General features: G+C 52.6%; 1 protein-coding gene across 2 annotated transcripts; it reads right to left on the reverse strand.

Annotated features, from left to right (window-relative positions):
• Positions 1–5,629: 5,629 nt before the first annotated feature.
• Positions 5,630–21,019, reverse strand: SCN2B (sodium voltage-gated channel beta subunit 2). 2 transcript variants are annotated; one of them, XM_019975703.2, is made up of 4 exons: positions 20,751–21,019; positions 11,542–11,708; positions 11,020–11,230; positions 5,630–9,454 (listed from the first exon to the last, which is right to left on the reverse strand). In XM_019975703.2, the coding sequence occupies exons 1-4, from the start codon at positions 20,818–20,820 to the stop codon at positions 9,255–9,257; spliced, it is 648 nt and encodes a 215-aa protein (XP_019831262.1). In that variant the 5' UTR covers positions 20,821–21,019; the 3' UTR covers positions 5,630–9,254. The 2 variants fall into 2 exon arrangements, with proteins under 2 accessions (XP_019831262.1, XP_070659596.1); XM_070803495.1 differs by lacking the exon at positions 20,751–21,019 and adding an exon at positions 14,885–14,915.
• Positions 21,020–21,717: the final 698 nt, after the last annotated feature.

Raw genomic sequence — 21,717 nt, forward strand, 5'->3', positions numbered from 1 at the left:
GTTAACCCGACAGAGTGTACCTAACCAACCCGCAGGCACGTGGCTCAGCAGTCCAGCAAGGAACCAGTACTGGCCACCTTGCCTGCTGATCCCCAGCCCACCGGGCATCTGAGTTGGGGTGGAGATAAACCCTTCCTGAACCCTTCTCAGGCATCTCCACTTTCTAAGGGCTCTGGATGCAGGCAGGTAGGCAGCCACTTCCTCCATCCCTCCCTTCCTCTTTTTCTGTTTTCTGCCAGGTTCTTTCCAAACATCCTCTCAGGCAAAGGGGGGTGGGGAGCCCCAGACAGATGAGCTCATTGGGAGGAGGAGGGCAGAGAGAGGAGGAAGCTGAAATATCCTGACCAGAGAGATGCTCACCGGACCATCCTAAGCTGGAGAGGGGTGTGTGCCCTCTTCCAGGAACAGGCTCTGCTTCCCTCACTGCAACTCAGAGATGGGGTGAGTCCTGGGCATCCCTTTATTCTGGGCCACTTTGGGGTGGGGTGTGAAGCCCCACGGCAAGGTCTCTGCCACCCTGCCCAGCACCCCAGAGCTGTGTTTACCTCTCTGCTTCAGGGGTTACCATGCCTCCTCACTGCCTTCCCATCAAGGGAGGATGGGGGTTCAGGAGGGCTGGGGGTCGGAGGCATCGGGAAGGTGGTCACTGATCGCAGGGAGACTGCCTTGTCATCTGAATGGCCAGATGTCCTCCCAGAACCCTAGACCTGGTCCTGCCACTGAGCTGGGCACTGGGACAGACTGACCAAACCAGGAGCATAAAATGGAACAGAGCGCCAGGCAAGGCTCCCTGGATGTTCTGATCCCGTCTGCTATGAACATTTTAGTGCAGGAGCAGTGGATCTTGTAAAATGAGGGGGAAGGGAGGGCATGGAGTAGGAGCAGAGCTATGACAGGGACAGAAGGTCAGGATTTGGCCAAGAGGAAGGGAAGCAGCATGGAGAGAGTCTGCCCGGAGTGAAGGGTCGCCTGGGGAAGTTGGAGTGAGACACAGGCCAAGGAGGAGGGGTAACGATAGAGGCAACTGGTCAGCAGGTGAAGAAGAATTTTCATAGATTTTCAGAAACCAAGAGAGGAGAGGGTGGCCGGCAGAGGCCAGAGCTGTTTGCACAGAGCTGTGGGGTCAAGGGCCAGGCCAGTCAGGGTGGGATGTTTGGGGCATCCCAAACATCCCAGTGGGGAGGCTTTGCCTCTGCTTCCAAACACTTTTGCCCACCTCTTGCTGTCCACGGTCATTTTGAGACTGGCTCCGAGTCGCCCTTCCCCAACCCACTCCCAGGTCTCTGGGCTGCAAGAGGCTGGTCCACTGCCCTCTCACAGTCTGATGTGATGGCTTTGGCATCGCTCCACCCTGGGTTTGAATTCTTTGCTAGTATTTTCTAGCTGTGTCACCTTGAATGTACACATACTTTGTATAACAGAACCTTGGTCTCTTTATCTGTAAAAGTGAGAAAAGAATGCATATTGGGGGAGTTGTCCTGAGGATTAAGTCAGCTGATGCACACAGAATACTGAGTTCAGAGCAAGGCACAGAGTGGCTACTCAGTAAAAAGTGATCATCCTTATTAGCCTAGCCAACTGTCACTCATCCCTGCAACCAACCCGGCCCCACCATCCAAGCCCTCTGAGGCTGGATATGAACCCACCTGAGCTTCTCAATGTCTCAGTGGTAAAGAATCCACCTGTAATGCAGGAGATGCATGGGTTCGACCCCTGGGTTGGGAAGATCCCTTGGAAGAGGGCATGGCAACCCACTCCAGTATTCCTGCCATATGCATTTGAACATGCTATGAGACAAGGATGGGGAGGCTGAAGACTATAGCAAAGTTGGGAGGGCGAAGGGAGGAGGGGGAAAGGATTGTCACCATTTTCTGCAGTTTTGCTTGAAGGACAAGGGATACTCTGCCCCTGCTGGAGGACCAAGCATTCAAGTTAGGCTTGGTGTGATCTTTGGAAGGAAGCTCCTGAGGGTTCCTAACTCCAAATTTCCACCCTCTCCCAGCCTATTTCCCACTGTGAATAGGGTTTTGCCACCTGCCCTCTCCCCACCATTGCTAAGTCAAGTAAAGATGGCCAGGGCAGGCAGGTAGAAGGATGCAGAGGCAGCCTGGGATAGAGCACGACAGGAACACGGCAGCCAGACAGGACAGAGTTTGCCCTTGTGTGTGTCCTGTTCATCTTCAGCCAAGCAAGAGTTAATCCCACATCTGTCATTTGAATCCTAAGATGACAGCGGCAGAGGGACATCGCCAGTAAGTTTAGACAGCATCTAAAAGTATGCCCTAATATATGCATCTTCTGGACAACACCCCCAAGCTAGGCTTGAAGACCTTCCGGGATCGCGATCTCATTACCTCAAAGAAACTCAACCCTCTGCACAGCTCTGACTTACGCTGGATCTATACCCGCCTCTGTCTGCCAGCTCTAATGTTTCACCCTGGGGCAGAACAGGACAAGGCTAATCCCTCTCCCCTGTGGCCACAGCCCTAACCACTTTTTGGCCATCAGCTGTGACATATACTTTCCCTCCAAGCGGAACCCACCCTCTTCATTTGTCCGTTTGCCCACAGGGGGCTCTCAATCTGTTGAGGCAAACAGTTCCTAGTCCTCACGCCACCTGTTCACAGGGAATTTGTCACAGCTGAGAAGCAGAGACAGCTACGGTCAGGACAAAGGTGATTTGCCAATGAGGCAAAAGGGAAAGCCCCTCCCATGGAATCCTGAGTTACCAAGCAGAGCATCCAGTGTCCACTTGCCCCCCTTCCCTAACACCTCATGGACCCTCAAGGTCATGATGGCCAGAGAAAAGAGGCTGCTTTGTGAGGCTTCCCACTACTAGCCTAGTGGGAGCACTCAACTCATCCAGTCCCGCCACCTGCATCCCACAGTCTTTCTCTCTCCTAGACAGAGATGTCCTCGGCCCCACAGAGGAGCGGGGTTCTAGGCTAGACTAATCTATATGGGGGCAAGTTAATGTGCCATGTCAAGATGCCAGGATCTAGTTCTAAGATGAGCCTCCTTCCCCATCACCCTCTGGAACCCTCAATCACTGGGTGGTTGGAGCCTTGCACGTCAGCATGGTAGCAGGCATCATGGCTGGCATCAGGATGAGTCTGTGCAGGGCAATGCCACTAGGGCATCTGAGAAGCATGCCTGCAAAGCCCAGCCAGCATGGACCTTCTGAGGCCCCAAAACGCCAAAGGAGGAGGAGGGCAGGAGAGCTAGTGGGGCCCATGCTCTGCCTTCCGGCTGCCCAGCCCACATTTCACCAGGCCCTGCTCCAGCCTCCTCTCACCTAAAGGTTTTTAGATACCACCCCCACCCCTGAAAGATGGAAGGAAGACAAGTGGTCTAAGAGGGACTGGACACAAACCAGCCTGAAGAAAGTCACTCTACTGGGGTGTAGAAGAGGACTCAGAAAGGCAACTAAAGCCAAGCTCTGTCAATAGCCTACTGTGTGACTTTGGGAAAATTACTTACCCTCTTTGAACCTCAGCTTTAAAAACTGCACCCTGACGAGAAGCCTGGGACCTCTTCTTGTGCAACTCAAGCCCTCTGGGGAGGGGCAGGCAGGCGCCTGGGCCGGTGTGGGCTGCTGTGCTGAGCTGTGCCGAGCTCTAGGCCCAGACGAGGTGTGGGCTATGGGAAGAACAGGTTGGAGCCTGCTGGGAGATCCTGGATCGTCCTGGACTCATCAACTGTCCTTAAGCAAGTCACTTCCCCAATCTGGTCCTCAATTTCCCCTTCAGGATAATCAGGAGACCTGGTCAAGTAGTCCCTAGGACCCGTCTGATGTAAAGATCTACTCCCTGCCAAACTCCACCATTCTTCTGGGCTCTAAAACCTGTCTTAGAGACTCAGGCCCGGCACACAGACTCCTGTTCCATGGCAGCTGACTGTGAGCAGGCCGATGGCCTGAGCCACGGGGGCTCCAGTGGGAAGCCAAGGAGCAGTGGGGATGGGGAGGCTCTTGTACAGGCACCTTGGCTGGGGGCCATGGGAGGCTGGTGAGCAATTCTGAACACCAGGGTGGGAGCTAACCTTCCCCTGACACGGCAGTGCCTTCAGCAATCAGAAACAAACCTGCCCCCAGGCCCCAAGCAGGCTGGGCCCCAAAACATCAATTTAGGGGAGACACCTGAGCCAAACCCAGCCCTCCCAGAAGCCAGTTGTTATTGTTTAGTCGCTAAGTCATGTCCAACTCCTTGTGACCTCATGGACTGTAGCCCACCAGGCTCCTCTGTCCATGGGATTTTCCAGGCAAAAATACTGGAGTGGGTTGCCATTTCCTCCTCCAGGGGGATCTTCCCAACCCAGGGATCAAACACACGTCTCCTGCACTGGTGGGCGGGTTCTTTACTGCTGAGCCACAAGGGAAGACTCCCACGAGCCAGGCCCAGATCCGAGGTGTCCTCCAAGGCTCTGGTGGAAAAGCCCTGGGCTGAGTTAGATGCTGATTCCACCCAGAAGGAACCAGCCAGGATCCTAGCAGCTTCTACTCCTGAGTCCACGTCGCTTGCATCAGTTTCCCTGTTAGGTAAAGAAGCATCCTGTCTAACATCAGGTCCTTGGAAGGACTCCGGGACTCCAAGGACAGACATCCTTTTAAACTAGGGTAGCTTCAGTTCTGTCAAATACCGGCCACCTCTGCTTAAGGCTGCCACCTTCTATCTGGCTGCTTTCTTGGGGAGCAGCTGCCAGCATTAGGACTATGAGTGTTAGGCTCCTCCTGGAATATTCTAAAATGCATCTGACCACTCACCACTGGTGAAGGTCTCTGGATTACCGGGGAGCAGGCAAAAATGAGAAAGGAACTAAGAAAAAAACAGGAACCAACCACTTCAGCATTCCCTTGACATTCAGAAAGTTGAGGCTTTTCTTATTGGGTGAGCTTCCTAGGCAAGGGTTTGTGTGTGTGTGTGTGTGTGTGTGTGTGTGTGTGTCTGTGCGTAAGAGAGAGAAAAATGCAAAGAGAAACATAAGAACAGGAGGCAAGAGAGAAAAAGACTGTATGTGCCTAGGGGAAGCAGAACCCCAGGGCCAGGTGGTTGCTTTTGGTCCTAAATTGAGGGCTGACACATCAACACATCACTAGGGTACAGCGGTTCGCAGATGGGACACAAGAAACCTGATTCCTCCCTGCAGCCACCCTCATCCGTGAAGTTGCATGAGGGCAGACTCTGCACCAGCTGTCGTCTATTTTCTGTGAGCCTGAAGCAGATGAAAGAGATGTCTGCCTAGTCAGAAGCAGCTTAGCAACAGGGAGCAGGAAGGATGGCCCATCCACCCCCAGAAAGAGTAGACAGCACCAGCATGACAGTCGGCCTTGGGGGCTTGCAGTGTTGTTGTCATCCAGAAATAACCAAGAGCCCTCCAAGAAGTGGGTGTTTAGCCACCCTGTCCCCAGGGTGCTTTCAAGGTGGATGGAGTCGCCCAGGATTCTGGGAAGGCCATGAGGGAAAAAGAGGAGACATCTGACAACAAGAGGGGAGCGGGACGACCTCATCCTTGATGGGGACCCGGCAGTGTCAGTGACGTCACCAGGAAAGGAGTAACAGGGGCCCCTGTGACGGTCCTGGCACTGCTTCAACTTGCCCCACCCCCTGAAAAAAGTCACACTCAAGGGAGGTTCAGGGGAGACCGTCAGTTTATTGCAGCCAATACATCCAAGCAAGGAGATACACCGCGGGAGAAACTCAGTCTGCTACCGAAAGCAGACGCCTCACAGCGGTTGGGTCACAGAGGACCACTTGAGTTTCTCTCCCCACTACCTCTTCCATCACCACATAGCACATCAGTCCTAGAAAATGCATGAGTAGCTGTGTTTTCCCCTCCAAGTGCACAAACAGCCATGAGAATATTCCATAATTTGCCTTTGATGAATCAACTCAAAATATTGAGAAATGATTGTTTCCCCCCCACCCAGTGTAACTTTTGGGGTGGATGTAGTGAGATGTCCTATATTTGTATATATAATATATCTCTACCTATATATAGACTATGTACAAACGCATCGGCAAGCTTCAATAAAGGACAACATCAGCAAGAGGCACAGCAAAAGACACAGGCTGTCTATCCTTAAGACGCAGATAGGAAGAAAAATCTCTTGATCATCACCCGTTCCAATTACATCAAGCCATTCCTGTGGCTGGGACTATCTTTTTTGGACCTAGCCAGTATTTTCATTTGTCCATCTGCTTAACCTGACCTTGCAAATACTTACCAGCCCGGCCTCACCAAGGAGATTCACAAGGAGAAATACGGATCCAGCTTCTCCTTTTTATAAATCGAGAATAAACTGTGATTAGCCCAGAGCCAGGGGGCAGATAGCTATTTCCAAAGCCAGTTCCAAGGCACCTCAAGGCATTTCAGTCCTGAAAAAGTGTGCTTTGTTCTTCATAAGCTAAACTCCATGGGTTGGCCAGCCCACCTCTCTTTACAGGGACCCTTAATTAGGAGAAAGAGACAGATAGGGGGTTCCAAGAGAGCAGGTGAGGCAGGAGCAGTTGAGAAAACCAGCAGAGTGCAGTGATGGGAATGTGCAGCTGGAAGCAGGGCTTGAGCCCCATGGTGCAGGAGGAGGTCCACGCTAGAAAGCAGGGTGCCGAGGGGACATCTCACCGGTCTCCCACCTCTACTCGCAGAAGCCCCATTTTGTTCCCAACCTCATCGCCTTGGGGGAGGTAGCTCCATGAGGCCTCTGGAAGAGATTCTTAAGAGGCTTGGGAAGAAAGAGCATATGAAGATGGGCCCCTGGGACAAAGGTGGTTCCTGGTCCCTCCCCATCGGCTCAGGCATCTGAGGCCCCTTGGAGAGGCATTGCTCTCCCTAGGACCCTCCAGGTCAGGGCAGAGAAAGGAAGGAACCCGAAAGTCTCAGGCTTCTTTTATAGAGAGTAGAATTTCTTAGAATAAACCTAGGGAATCTTGCAAATAATTCCCCTATATGTTATGAAAAAGAAGAGCTTCCAGCATCTGCAGATCCTTCCTCATCCTGGAAGAGGAGAGCACTTAAGAAGTTGCCCAAAAAAGCGAAATCTGCAAGGGGCAGACGTGTATCTACAACCACCCTTGATCTCAGCTGGAGATCAAGGTGCCCACCACCCACCTCTCTCCTCTCAGCTGGCTGGCTTCAAGGATGGGCAATGTCCACCCACCCCAGGTATCCTGGGGGCTTAGCCCACCCCCCATTGGCAGTGTGTTGATTGGCAGTTAGGTACTGATGACTTAGAATTTCCAGATGAGCCGGACTCATCCCACCTAGGAGCTCTCAGGCTGTGGCCCATCCCCAACTCTGTGTGCACTCTGCCTGGCCTCTCACCCTCTTCCCTATTGTATCTTCCCTTTTTCCTTCCTTTCTTCCCTTCCCAGGGCCCAGATTCTGGAATCTCTTCCTTCTTCTCCTACTCCAGCCCTGGAAGCAGTAGCTGCAGAGGTGGAATTAGATGCACCAAAAAAAAAAAATCATCTTGGTTCCCCATAGTGCTGACCTAGCAGTTCCCAGCTCTGTTATGGCTTTGTGTACATCCCCAGCACCTGGCCCAGTGCCTGGCACATAGGAGATGCTCAATAAATGGATGGTGAGTTGAAGTGAATTAAAGTGAATCGTCCATATGCTATTGCTCTCTCCCCTCTGCTGGGCAGAGGCAGAGAATGGTCCCAGAGGCTGCTGGAGTCCTGTCTCCACCCCATTTCCCCAGACTCCCATTCTCGGGTTCTGGGCACTGACTCCCTGAGCCTGGGCAGGGCTTGAGCTCCGAGAAAGATTGGGAAGTGCTGCAGAGGGTCTGCTTGGGGCAGGGTGGGGCATTCCGGCAGCTCTGCCCTCCCACTGCCATCACCCCATCCCAGGCTCCCAAGAGGTGAGTGGGGCTGGAGGAGCCCGACTCCCTCTCCCCATCTCTTCCACAAACTGTAGCTCTGTTGATTCAAACTGGAAAATAAGAAACCCAAGGAAAAGCAGGCCCCTTGGTTTCTGTGAATGTGACCCTCAGTCTCCTGGTCTGTAGTATGGGTGACGAGGTTAGTTGATCTCCGAGGGCCTTCCAAGGCAGTTTCTCTCTGTCTCTCTCCCTCTCCTGAGGTTTAAGCAATTCCCTCTCCGTGTGAGTAAAATGGCAGTGAAAGTTGGCTCCCCACAAATGCTACTCTGCTCTCCACAGAGAGAGTCGTCCAGGCAGGGGAGGGTGTAACATGGCTCCAGATGTGACATGGCCACACGGTCTCAGAGGCTTCCCTCCCGGCCAAAAGCTGGATGGAACCCTGCTGAGCTCGGGAAAGTTTGAGCAGAAGTCCCAGTGAAGCCCTCCACTCTGCGCACCAGCTCTTCCAGTGTGGCTCCCACCCCCTCCCTCCTCATCTCCACACCTGAGGCGGCTCCTGGGCCAGTGAGAGCCGCCACCCTGGGCGAGAAGGCAGTTGACCGTAAACTCCATTCTACAACAGAGCCCCCAGCCCCTTGTCTCTCTCTCTGCTAACTCTGAACTTCATCTCCTGTTAGTGGGTAACTGTGGTGAAAACGGACCACCAGCCAGACAGACCCGACCCCTGCCCCATGGCCTCGCTCAGCAGGCCTTTGGTACTTTTCTCTCTCCAGAAGTCCCAAAGGCTTGGCAGCCAGTGGAGACCCAGGGGCATCTGTGGAAGCAGACGAGGTGGGGAAGGGCGAGGAGTAGAGATCCCGGGGTCAAGGCTTGTCTCTGGCTGCCTCCAGCCCCGGCTCCCCTTCCTTCCACACCCAGGAAACGCACAGGTGTCCCTTCAACAAGCCTCCAAGTTACAGGAAGCTGTCACCACCCCCATGACGAGGCCGCCCGGGGCTGGGAGCCGGGCCATGCGCCCCGCGCCTTGAAGGGGCAGCCCCAGAGCCCTGTCCCACCTTCAGGCCCCCTCTGAAGCCACCACCAGATCAGCCCACGCCCTGGGCAGGCTGGACAGCTGGTCCCCTCCTCTCTCTCCGCGCCCCTCCCGCAGGCCTCCTGCCTCCTCTCAGGGGCTGGCAGTTTTCACCCCGCTTCTCCACCACCCCCCCACCCCCCACCCAGGGCCCACACATCCCAGACACCCAGCAGGTTTCTCAAATCAAAGAGAGGTGGGTCACTCTTGGTGCAGGGGACAGGAAGGGAGGGGCTCAGGAGGAGGCCCCAGGCGGCCCCGGGGTCCTGGCTCGAGAGAAGCACACCTAGAGAGGGCAGGCGGGGCGGGGTGGGGGAGGGAGGGGCAGCGCACGGGGGCGGGGCCGCAGGGCCGCCGCCGTTACTTGGCGCCGTCGTCCGCGTTGCCCTCTCCGTCGGTCTTGCCCTCCTCCTCAGTCTTCAGGTCATCCGTGCTCAGTTTCTGCTCTTTTTTCCTCCTCACGCACTTCACCACCATCAGCACCAAGATGACCACAGCCAGAAAGCCTCCGACGGAGGCGCCCACGATCACGGCCACTGTGGAATCCCGCTCGGGGGGCTCTGGAGAAGGAAAGGAGACAGACCCGCTGAGCAATAGGGCTGGAAAAGGGAGTCCCGCCCGCTGGCACCTGCTCCCTGCAGCGCGCGCGGGGTGGTCCTGCCTTCACTCTCCTGCTGTAAAGCTGCAGCAGCTGCTGCTAAGTCGCTTCAGTCGTATCCGATTCGGAGCGACCCCATAGATGGCAGCCCACCAGGCTCCCCAGTCCCTGGGATTCTCCAGGCAAGAACACTGGAGTGGGCTGCCATTGCCTTCTCCAATGCATGAAAGTGAAAAGTGAAAGTGAAGTCACTCAGTCGTGTCCGACTCCTAGCGACCCCATGGACTGCAGCCCACCAGGCTCCTCCGTCCATGGGATTTGCCAGGCAAGAGTACTGGAGTGGGGTGCTATTGCCTTCTCCGTGCGGGAAAGCTAGTCATAGCCAAAATCCAACCCAGCCTCTCAGCGCCCGGCCCACCCCATAATCCCAGGGCACCTGAAATCGCCAGGGGTGAGTGTTCCAATACCATATCCAAGAGGATGGGCTTTGAGGCCAATGGACCCAATCTGAGTCCCAATTGTACTATTTTTCCTTTTTTTTTTTTTTTTTCCCACACTTCTTTAGTAACATTTCTTTTATTAAAAACTTCTCTCAAAATTTTTTTTAATTTTTAAAAAGTAAAATATAGAAAAGCTGCCGCACTCCCATATACTCTTCACAGTTTCACCAATTATTAACATTTTGGCAACGCTAACAAATTTGCCAATTTGTTTTATAAACCTTTTATTCTATATTGGGGCATAGCCGATAAACAGTGTTGTACAGTTTCAAGTGAACATCGAAGGGACTCAGCCACACATGTACAAGTGTCTGTTCTCCCTGAAACTCCCCTCCCTTCCAGGCTACCACATAACATGGAACAGAGTTCCAAAGGCTCTACAGTAGATCCTCACTGCTTATCCATTTTAAATATACCAATGTCTGATTGCACTATTTTTTTAAGTTCTCTTTTTTAATTAATTATTCATTTGCACCGAATCTCAATTGCTGCATGTAGGATCCTTAGTTGTGGCGTGTGGGATCTTTAGTGGCAGCACTCGAAGTCTTAGTTACAGCATGTGTGATCTAGTTTCCTGACCAGGGACCAAACCTAAGCCCTCTGGATGCAGAGTCTTGACCACTGGACCACCAGGGAAGTTGCTGTACTATTTATTGTGTGACCTTAGGTACCTCACAAAGCCTTGGTTTTCTCATCTGTAAAATGGGGATGAGAAAGGGCTGTATGAAGATGAAATGAGATAATGCATATAGAGAGTTTACCTGTACCTATAACTGAGACATAGTAAGTGTCCAATAAATGAAAGCTGTTCTCAAGATTCTTAAGGTCATGATCATGATGGATAGCATCATCAGGACTCTAGGAGACACAGTCCTCAAGGACTGGAAGGAGTAAAACAGATGCCTTCCACCCAGCACACGCTGTGGCTCCCACCCCTCAGGAGGGCACGGCTTCTCCCAAGGCGCCCACTATCCCTGCTGGAGAGTAGCGGGCTGGGAATGGGCAGGGCCCCCCAGCAGCCTCTCACCTTCCATGAGGACCTGCAGATAGATCTTGCCGTGGCCGCGGTGGCGGTCAGGCGGATTCATGATGTAGCAGTTGTAGGTGCCCTCATCCTCCAGCTGCACTTTTTTCAGGGTGACTGACACGTCATACTTGCTGGGGTTCCCTGAGAACTCCACGCGGTCTCGGAACCGCTCCAGCTTCAGGTTAATGATCTTCATGCGGAACTGGAGGAACTGAGTGGGGGCGAAGGACAGGATGGGGTGGGGGGGGGCTGGATGAGCGAGGAGCTGCAAGGACAGCAGGACCCCCCTCCTCCCTCCCCCGCCTTTACCTGGAAGGGAGGCAGTCACCTCCAGATCTCTGCCGCCCTCCCAGGGCCACCCAGGTGTGACAACACACCTCTGCTGAGGCCCTGGGGAGCAGACAGCCCACCAGGGTATGCTGCAGTCCTGGTCCAAGGCAGGGACAGGTGGTGGGAAAGGGGGCTTCATGCTGTGGGGCTCCTGCCTCCTCCCCCATCCCCTGCCACCATCCCAGGGCTCACCATCTCCTCGGAGCAGTTGTTACACTCCTGGTAAGTCCAGTTCAGGGAGAACTGTTTGTGGTTCACGGTGTAGCAGGAGTTGAAGGTGCAGGACAGGCGGGCATCAGAGCCATTGAGGACGTTGAGGGTGTTAGGTACTGTGACTTCCATGCTCCTTCCTGGTGGCACTGTGGACAAAGTCACACCCAGTGAGGATTCTGGCTGACGCTGCCGGGGAGGGGACAGGTGCGCCTGATGGGGAGTGGAGCAGAGCTCGGGCAGCTGGCTGAGTCCCTTGTGGCTGCAATTTGTCGGGGGAAGGGGTGGAGGGGAGGGCAAAACTCCTAAGGGGTGCCTCATGTGGCCTTGGAGAGAAGTGGGGGACAGAACAAGGCTGGGGTGAAGAGAAAGCATCTGTCAAGCCAGGGACAGACAGATGGCCTCAAGGCCTCCCTCCACCTGACTGTCATGACTCCACAGGACTGTCATGGCCACCTGGTGGCTGAAGACCTTGGACAAGGCGCTGCATTATGCTGGCCTAGCTTTCCCCTTCTTGCCACCGCTTCCAACCATCTCAACAGAGCCCATGCCCTTCCAGCTGCAGCTGCGGTGTCTCGGGGGCAGGCAGCCGGGAGGACAGATGCAGACCCGCACACCCCAGAGCAGAGGAAAGCTTGTGCATTCAGCCCAGCCCAGCTCTCTCCTCTTCCCCAGGGTCCTGGTGGGGATGGCAGATGAACAACAGGAGGGAAGCAATACCCCAGAAGAACAAGCACAATTCGAAGGGATCAACCGATGGGTCTACAAGGACAGGAGTCCCTTTAGGAGACATCAGGCCTGGACTGCAAAATGCCAGGCTGGATGAATCACAAGCTGGAATCAAGACTGCCATGAGAAATATTAACAACTTCAGATATGCAGATGACACCACACTTATGGCAGAAAGTGAAAAAGAACTAAAGAGCCTCTTGATGAAGGTGAAAGAGGAGACTGGAAAAAGCTGGCTTAAAACTCAACATTCAGAAAACTCAGATCATGGCATATGATCCCATCACTTCATGGAAACAATATGGGGAAAAAATGAAAACAGTGGCAGATTATATTTTCTTGGGCTCCAAAATTACTGTGGACAGTGACTGCAGCCATGAAATTAAAAAAAAGCTTGCTCCTTGAAAGAAAAGCTATGACAAACCTAGACAGCATATTAAAAAGCAGAGACATCACTTTACTCACAAAAGTCCATACAGTCAAAATTTCCATAGTCATGTAGGGAGGTGAGAATTGGACCATAAAGAAAGCTAAGTGCCAAAGAACTGATGCTTTTGAACTGTGGTGCTGGAGAAGATTCTTGACAGTCCTTTGGACAGCAAGCCCAGCAAACCAGTCAATCCTGAAGGAAATCAACCCTGAATATTCATTGAAAGGACTGATGCTGAAGCTGAAGCTTCAATCCTTTGGCCACGTGGTGCAAAGAGCTGACTCATTGGAAAAGACCCTGATGCTGGGAAAGATTGAGGGCAGGAGGAGAAGAAGGTGACAGAGGATGAGATAGTTGGCTGACATCATCGATTCAATGGACATGACTTTGAGCAAACTCTGAGAGATAGTGAAGGACAGGGAAGCCTGGCATGCTGCAGTCCATGGGGTCACAAAGAGTCAGACAGGACTGAGTGGCTGAACAACAACACAGAGGAGAAATAGTAATACTAAGTATCAATCATTCATTCATCCATTTACCAAATATTTACCAAACATTTCTAAATCACCTTCTCTGCCCGCCCCGGCGCCCCCCCCCCCCCCCACCCAGACACTCAGTCTAGGCCCCAGAGTTATTGCTGTGATATAGGCAGAGATGCTATAACTGAGTTTGTATTCTAGGGAGGGGGGCAGATGTTAACAGGGAAAAGATAATAATGTAACTTTAGTGATACAGGGCAAGGGCTGTAAACAATATAAGGTGCAGGGTGCTGTTTGACATCAAAAGTCAGGGAAGGCTTCCCCAAGGGGTGCCCTGTAGGTGGGCCCCACTAAAGTGAGGGAGGGAGAAGTTTTCAAATTTTGAAGGAAGCCGGGGCAGCAGAACATCCAGAGGAAAGTTCCAGTGGTTGAATGAGCATCACGTGTCTGGGGCACAACCCAGGAGGTGATCAAAGGGGCAGTTGGAGACAGCTGAGGTCTCAGACTTAGGCAGGGACCAGGCTGCCATTCTTCTGAGATAGGAAGCCGCTAGAGGGTGCCCAGGGAGCAGCTAGGAGGCACGGAGTTCCCATTAGACACAGTTCAATCCTAGCTCTGCCTTCTGTCAGCTGGGAGAACGTGGGCAGGTTCTTCCACCTTCTGAGGCTCAGGCACCCCCTGTGTAAAATGCACCGATGATATCTACCTGCTGGGGTTATTATAACAATTAAATAAGACAAAACATATAAACCAAAGGGTAGAGGAATTCCCTGGCTGTCCAGCGCTTAGGCCTGCACTTCACTGCAGTGGCTGGGGTTCAACCCCTGGTTGGGGAACTTAAGATCCCGCAAGCTGCACAGCATGGGCCCAAAAATAAAATAAAGCAAAAGGTAGCCTAAATTCTCCTCAAGCTCTGCCCCAGAAGGAAGAGCTTCTGGGGCACTCTCCTGGCAGAGGCACCTTGGAGCCTGGCCCCTCAGGACAGCCCCTTGGAACTCCCTGGGATCTGGCACAGGGCGCTCCTTCTGCAGAAGTTGTTTTTTGTGCCAAGCTGCAGAGGCCCCACCCCAGGCACTGCAGCCTGGAAGCAGGGATAGCAAAGTCCTTCCGCTCAGCTCATTCCTCGGGATGAGTGGCCAGGGCCCAGCAGGCAGCACTTAAGAACAGAGGATGTTCAGAAACATCCTGATGCTGGCCCCAGAGATCAGGACCTAACCATAGACAGCGGGGGCAGACAGGTGGCCCCACCTGCAAGGACAGGCTGCTAGGTGTCCTGACGTGCATGTCAGGGGAATATGAACTGGGGAGGCTGAGCTGCCGGCCCAGAAGAACAAAGCCCAGTTCCTACCTCCCCACTCACAGCCGTTATGAAAGCGCCGAGCATAGATACGCCAGGCTAGGAGGAGGTGTGCGGAAAATGCCATCTCCACCCCCGCTCTGCAGAGGCAGAGGAATCTGCAGGGAAAGAGCCTGGCAGGGCCTTGTCCTGAGCTTACCTCATATCCCAGGAACACCCTGCTTCTCCAGCACCTTCCCTGGGAAGGGTCTGCCCTTTCCCAGGGCTCCTGAGCAAAAGGAGCCTCCAAGTGACATCAGGAAGTAGGTCGGGTGAATCTGCGTAACCCATCCCTGCCTCTGTCCCGCCCCAGCCCACGACATCACTCCACACACAGAACTTGAACCCTACCAGGAAACCCCTCCATCTTGAAGAAGCTAGCACCCTTCGGGGAGGTCGGGACTCTGGGAAGCGAGGGGCCTTTTCTGGCCCGCAGGAGGGAGGCAGACACAGAGATGCAATGCGGATGCCTCCTGCATCCCTACCGCACGTCCGGCAGGAGGCACCAGGCGGACGCGTGTGCCCTCTAGCGGCCAGAGAGGTCAATCGTCAATTCCCAACTGCAGAGAGGGAAACTCGGGAATTGTATCCACAGATCCAGCTCCATCATCTTACCAACGAGGAAAGGGAGGCCTGAGGAAGACACACCGCGGATAGGGACAAGCCGGGGCCGGAGTCATGGTCCCTGACTCCCTGTCCAGCGCCTACTTCCACCTGAGGCCTCCCAGGATCCCAGCTCAGGGCAAAGTCTTGATGTCCTTTCACCAATCCAGGCGGTCCTTAAAGATGAGTAAGTCATCAGGCAACACAGGCAGAACTCTGAGCAAACTTCTTGGCTCCTGATGAACTCTGCTGCTTCAGGAAAGTAGCGGAATCCACAGCTAAGGCCACAAAAGGACTTCATAATAACAAGGCCTTTACCATGTACCAGGCTCTGTTTAAGCACCCTACAGATATTGCCCTATGACCACCCCCACTTTCCAGGTGAAGAAATGGAGCACAAAGAAGTAAATAAATAGCCCAAGTTCACAGCTAGTAAGTGACAAAGCTACATTGGAACCCAGGCTTCTAGGCTCCAGACAGAGAGGGTTGAGGGGTGGAGACTGCGTGAGGGTGTGGGTTTTGTTCCAAGGGGTCCCAGAGACCAGGCCTCCTGCTGTCTGCAAAGCAGGTCCTGCGCCATAACTGTCAGCCCCCAGGCTGGCCAGAGGGGAATGGTCTTATTTAAAATGAACTTCCATACAAGAGGGGGCTTCCCAGGTGGTACTAGTGGTAAAGAACCTGCCTGCCAATGCAGGAGATGTAAGAGATGTGGGTTTGATCCCTGGGTTGGGAAGACCCCTGGAGGAGGGCATGGCAACCCATTCCAGTATTCTTGCCTGGAGAACCCCATGGACAGAGGAGCCTGGTGGGCTATAGGATCACAAAGAGTCTGACATGACTGAAGCGACTTAGCACACGTGCCCCGTACAAGGGGAGCCCACGGTCTTCCTGGACCAGGTCTAGAGCCTGGGTCTCCTGAATTCCAGCTCACAGAAGGGATATGATCAACAGCGGTACAGTCAGGATGTGGCTTTTGACATTACCAGGGCCCAGGCCCCCTCATTTTCTCCTAAGCTCATCTGGGCATCGTGGGCCCCATGTCATACAATGGCCCATCCTGCAGAGATCATGAACATTTGCTCATTACCGTCAAACACTTTCCTACAGAGACTAGGAGTTAATTCTCCTCATGCCTCCTTCCAGTCTATGAGGTAGACTAATTTTTTCTTGGTTAAAAAAAAAAAAAAAGTTTGTCTAAGCAGAGAAATTGCCTCCCACCCTTCTGGAGCACATGGCCTCCTGCCGCCCCTGACTCCCAGGTGAGTGTGACGTGCAGTCTATCTCCTGGGCTGCCTCACTATTTAGACCTATCACCTCAGGGCTCCCCTCCCAGGCCAGGCCACCCCCATGCAGCCATGAAAGCCCTTGTCCTCATCACCCCTCACTCCCAACCACCACAGGCTCCCTGGTACTTTCAGGATCTCGTCCAGGCTCCTGGGCTTCCAAGCCCTTTACCATCTGGGGCCAACCAGCATCCCAACCTCATTTCCAGCTCCCAACCCTCCATACTTCCTCCACTCCAGTGACTCCAGAGTTCTTGTGGTGGTTTAGTCGCTAAGTTACATCCAATTCTTGCGACCCCATGGACTGTAGCCTCCTGGGCTCCTCTGTCCATGGGGTGCTCCAGGCAAGAATATTGGAGTGGGTTGCCATTCCCTTCTCCAGAGTTCTTACTTTTCTGAAAACACCGCCTTCCTCCACTCCTCCATGCCTTTGCATGAGTTTTTGCTCCAGGTTGGGACGCTCATTCACCCTGCTGCACCTGAGCCCTCCTGCTTATCCTGCAGACCCCAGCTAACAAGGCATCACTTCCCCAGCGCCTGAACCTTCTCCCCAGCCTTCCAGACCCATAGGCAGAGCAGTATCATGGCCAAGACCAGTGCTCTCATACCCTGCTCTGATCTCAGGCAAGATGGTTCACCTCCCAACACCTCAGCTTCCTCATCTGTAAAACGGGAGACAACAATAGGCCCTACCTCCTAGGGTTGTTGTGAGGATTACATACTAAAACATAAAGCTCATGGCAGTGCCTGGTACGTGGTCAGCCTCACCAAAGGTTAGCTGCTGTTATTATCACCATTCGGAGAAGGCAAAGGCACCCCACTCCAGTACTCTTGCCTGGAAAATCCCATGGACAGAGGAGCCTGGTAGGCTGCAGTCCATGGGGTCGCTGAGGGTCGGACACGACTGAGAGACTTCACTTTCACTTTTCACTTTCATGCATTGGAGAAGGAAATGGCAACCCACTCCAGTGTTCTTGCCTGGAGAATCCCAGGGATGGGGAGCCTGGTGGGCTGCCGTCTATGGGGTCGCACAGAGTCGGACACGACTGAAGCGACTTAGCAGCAGCAGCAGCAGCGTTATCACCATTGCTGTTGTTTTATAGCACGTGTGATGTGGCATTGTTATTTATGTTCCCAAATCCCTCGGGAGACTCTGGGGAGCTGATTCTTACCCATCTTGGCATCCCTGGACCTAGAACAGTGAACGACACACAGGGGACGCTCAGTAACAGTCTGTAGGGGGAAGGGAAGGCCTCTTCCCCCGTGTGTTCATGCACAGTGGGCTTGAGTGAGGACCAGACTCCACTTTCTAGGCCTCACCTAATATGACCCAGGGGCTTCCTGGGTGGCTCAATGGTGAAGAATCCACCTGCCAAGCACAGGTTTGATCCCTGGGTCAGGAACATCCACTGGAGAAGAAAATGCCACCCCACTCCAGTATTCTTGCCTGGGAAGATCTCATGGACAGAGGAGACTGGTGGGCTACAGTGTCCACAAAAGAGTCAGACACGATTTAGTGACTAAACAATACCAACAACATAATCCAGACTCTGGTAACCAGTCCAGTGACTACGGAGCCGAGGCTCTTGAGAAAAACTCTAGGAAAGATCAGTCAATTGGATTGCTTCCAACTGAGAGCTAGTCTCACGTGCTTCTGCCGTGTATACAGCAGGTTGACCCACTGTCCCCTGCCCTGTGTCCGCTCTACAGTCATCCTCACAAGCCCAGCCCCTGTCGTGGCCCCACCCTTCTCACCTGTGGCGTCCCGCCATCTCAGGGACTGTTGCTGCTACAGCCGTCAAAGTTGCCTTGTCCACCTGACTCCTTGGCCTTGGAGTGCCAGAGCATGCCTCATCACAGCACCAACCAAGTCCAAGTTCAAGGTCCCCACTCTTGCATCCTCCCCCCATCCAGGTTTGCAGAAGCTTTCCTCCCACCACCACATCACAGCCTCCACACCCTGACTTCTTCACCCCAGACTCCACCTTCCCCTGAGCCACACCCTGGTTCAGGACCCCCAAATACCCTCCCTTTCTTTATTTAGGGAAGGCTCTCCCTCCCACAGGAAGCTCTCTCTAACTCCTGGAAGAGATCGCCTGTCCTGCTTCCCCATCTCCTTATACACTGGTCACTCACCCAGCTCCCCTTTTTTTGCCCGTACTTAAGATTCTTTAATCCAAATTGTTAGCATGTGCTGTGCTTAGTCGCTCAGTTGTGTCTGACTCTTTGCAACCCCACAGACTGTAGCCCACCAGGCTTCTCTGTCCATTGGATTTTCCAGGCGAGAATTTTGGAGTAGGTTGCTATTTCCTCCTCCAGGGGGATATTCCCAACCCATGGATCGAACTCAGGTCTCCCGCAGGTGGATTCTTTACTGTCTGCGCTACCAGGGTAGCCCAAGAATACTGGAGTGGATAGCCTATCCCTTCTCCACGGGATCTTCCTGACCCAGGGATCAAACCAGGATCTAGTGCGTTGCAGGCTGATTCTTTACCAGCTGAGCTAACAGAGCCCATTTTTAGCATAGAAATACCATTTCTTAAACATTGGGGGCAGTAGAGTTCAGTGGTTAAGAATGGGCTGAAGTCAGACAACCAAGGGTTCAAATCTCAACTCCCTTTAAACTATTCCTGGGACCCTATTGGGCAAGTTACTTCTCTGTGCCTGTTTCCTTATCTATAACATGAGAATCACAGCATATCTACCCCACATGATTACCAATTGCCTCAGGACTAAACAATTGCAGTGCACAGGCATGTGAAAAGCATTCATAAATGTTAACTATCATTGAGCATCTGCTGTGTGCCAGACTCAAAACACCCCAGGCAGTAGATACTCTTCAGTTCACCCAGGAAAGAGGTGAGTAACTTGGCAATCAGTCCAGTTCAGTCGCTCAGTCGTGTCCGACTCTTTGCGACCCCATGAATCGCAACTTGGCAATAGTATGAAGTAAATGACAAAGGTGGCTTTAAAACCAGATGGAATCCAAGGCTCATGCTCTTTCTACCACCTTAGCTTCTGTAACACTCTGTTAATACACCCAATAATCCAGCAAAGCTCATTTGCCTCATCGTGCAGGCTGCCAGGGGCCCTGTGCTCTCTCTGTTTAGCACTCCAGCCCAATAGCCAGCATGTATGCTAAGTCACTTCAGTCATGTCCAACTCTTTGTGACCCCATGGACTGTAGCCTGCCAGCTTCCTCTGTCCATGGGATTCTCCAGGCAAGAATACTGGAGTGGGTTGCCATGCCCTCCTCCAGGGGATCTTCCCCACCCAGGGATTGAACTCACGTCTCTTATGTCTCCTGCGTTGGCAGGCAGGTTCTTTACCACTAGCGCCACCAATAGCCAGCACAGCATGCCAGATAAGGAGAGAGAAAGAGGGTTAAAGAGTGGGAGTGAGAGAGAGACTTTGTGATAGGGAATATTCCCACTGACCGCCCTTGGACTGGATCCTCAATTGCTACGCCAGCAATGAATAAGTTTAAGAGCAAGAGTGAAACTACCTTGAAAGCAGGCTTGCAAGTAACTCCTTCACCCACCTACCCACCAGGAAGTCCATGAGTGGTCAGGTATGAAATTAGCATTTGGATCTCTTGACAGTCTGCAAGCGGGGTGGTGGGGGCAGTGCTGGGCAGTTTAGAGACATGATCTAAAGGGCCACAACCACCCTCAGTCCATGAGTTGCTTTTTTTTTTCTCCTGATCCCTTCACCTGACCCCTCCTCCACTCCATCTGGCCCAAGCCAGAGAGCTTCTTCATCAGTGCCTGCTTCAGCAGTTCTCATCCCAATGCAGAAATCATTCCTCAAGCCTGCTTCCCACCTACGCCCCCACACACAGCAACAGATCAGTGGTACAGATTTCCAGGAAGCCAGACCCAGACTCAACTTTCTGCCCCCTACTCCACCACCGAATACTCTTTTCAATACACTAAATCTGCCAGATTCTGAAGATTCACAGACATTAAGTCCCAGACCATCTGTAGCAGCTGAAAGCAAAAATCATGAAGAGGCTCTGCAGATCAACCTACCCTCTGCCCCCACCCCCACATAGGTCCATTTCAGGGAAATCCACAGAAAAATCACTTCTCTTGACACCTCCGGGGAATTCTCAGATCCCCTGACCCAGCGTTTCTGTGACCAGATCACCCCAGCATTAGGCAGTCCCCAGACTGCATTATGCAGTCCCCCAGTCCCAGCACCTCTCTCCCCAAGGACACCAAGGGAACCACAAGCAATGTCTTCTTTCCTGCCCCCGGCCCCCATCCTCCTCCTGTTGCAGCTGCACTTCTGGACCCCTCAGGAGCATGCAGATGTGCAGTCTAACTTACCCAAAGAGAAAAAGAGACTGAGCCCCGTGAGACTGAAGGCAGGGCGAGGTAGCCAGGCATTTCTGTGCATTTTCAGACTGAGATGTTAGTCGGGTGGGAGAGGGGAGAGGGCGATTTGAGAGGGGCCGAGGGCTACGAGGGAGGAATGGTTAGGTGCTAAAAAAAAAAATGCACGGATGTACTTCAAAGACACATACAACATTAAGGAACCTTTATTTCCATCTCTCTAATATGGCCGGCTTGTATGTTGCTGCTAAAAAAGAGAGAGGGAGTGTGGAAGGGAGAGAGAAAAAAGTGGATGGAGTAAATTTTGTGGTTAGTGGATTTTGAAAAGCAGGTGGGAGGGCATAAAAAAGTCTTTCTGCAAAGAAAAAAGTCCCTCCAACAGCAGCACTGAAGTATGGACTGCTTTTCTTCTTCACTGGGATGATTGTTGGGGTTTGAAAGTTGTTTGAGGAACCCATTTATCTCAAAGCAGCTGAATCCTTTTTTGGGGGTGAATTCTTTTTTGTCATTTAAAAACACCCAAAAAAGGAGATGATAATTTTTGTTTACTTGGAATGGGTTCAGGAAGTAGGCTGGGAGATTTTCAGGAAGTAAGAACTTCCTCATTTTTCTAGCATTTCCACTGAAAACAGAACAGCAGATTGGTGTGAAAATGTCTAGGAGACCTTATAATCAAATGTAATGTGAACTTTTGGGGAATCCTGATTCAATCAAATCAATAGTAAAAAGACATTGTTGAGATCACTGGGGAGAGAACAAATATGGACTGGGTGTTAGATTAATGAAGAATACTTCATTTCGGGGGTGTAATAAAAAAAATTGTAGTTATGTTCTTTAACGTTTTTTCTGTTATACGCACTGGAATGTTTATAGTTGAAATGATAGGATGGATGAAATTTGCTTTAAAATATTTCAAGAAAAAAAATTATGGGGGGAGGCCGGTGACACAGGAGACGTGGTA

Source organism: Bos indicus, chromosome 15, assembly GCF_029378745.1.
Source record: "Bos indicus isolate NIAB-ARS_2022 breed Sahiwal x Tharparkar chromosome 15, NIAB-ARS_B.indTharparkar_mat_pri_1.0, whole genome shotgun sequence".
Taxonomy (NCBI): Eukaryota; Metazoa; Chordata; class Mammalia; order Artiodactyla; family Bovidae; genus Bos; species Bos indicus.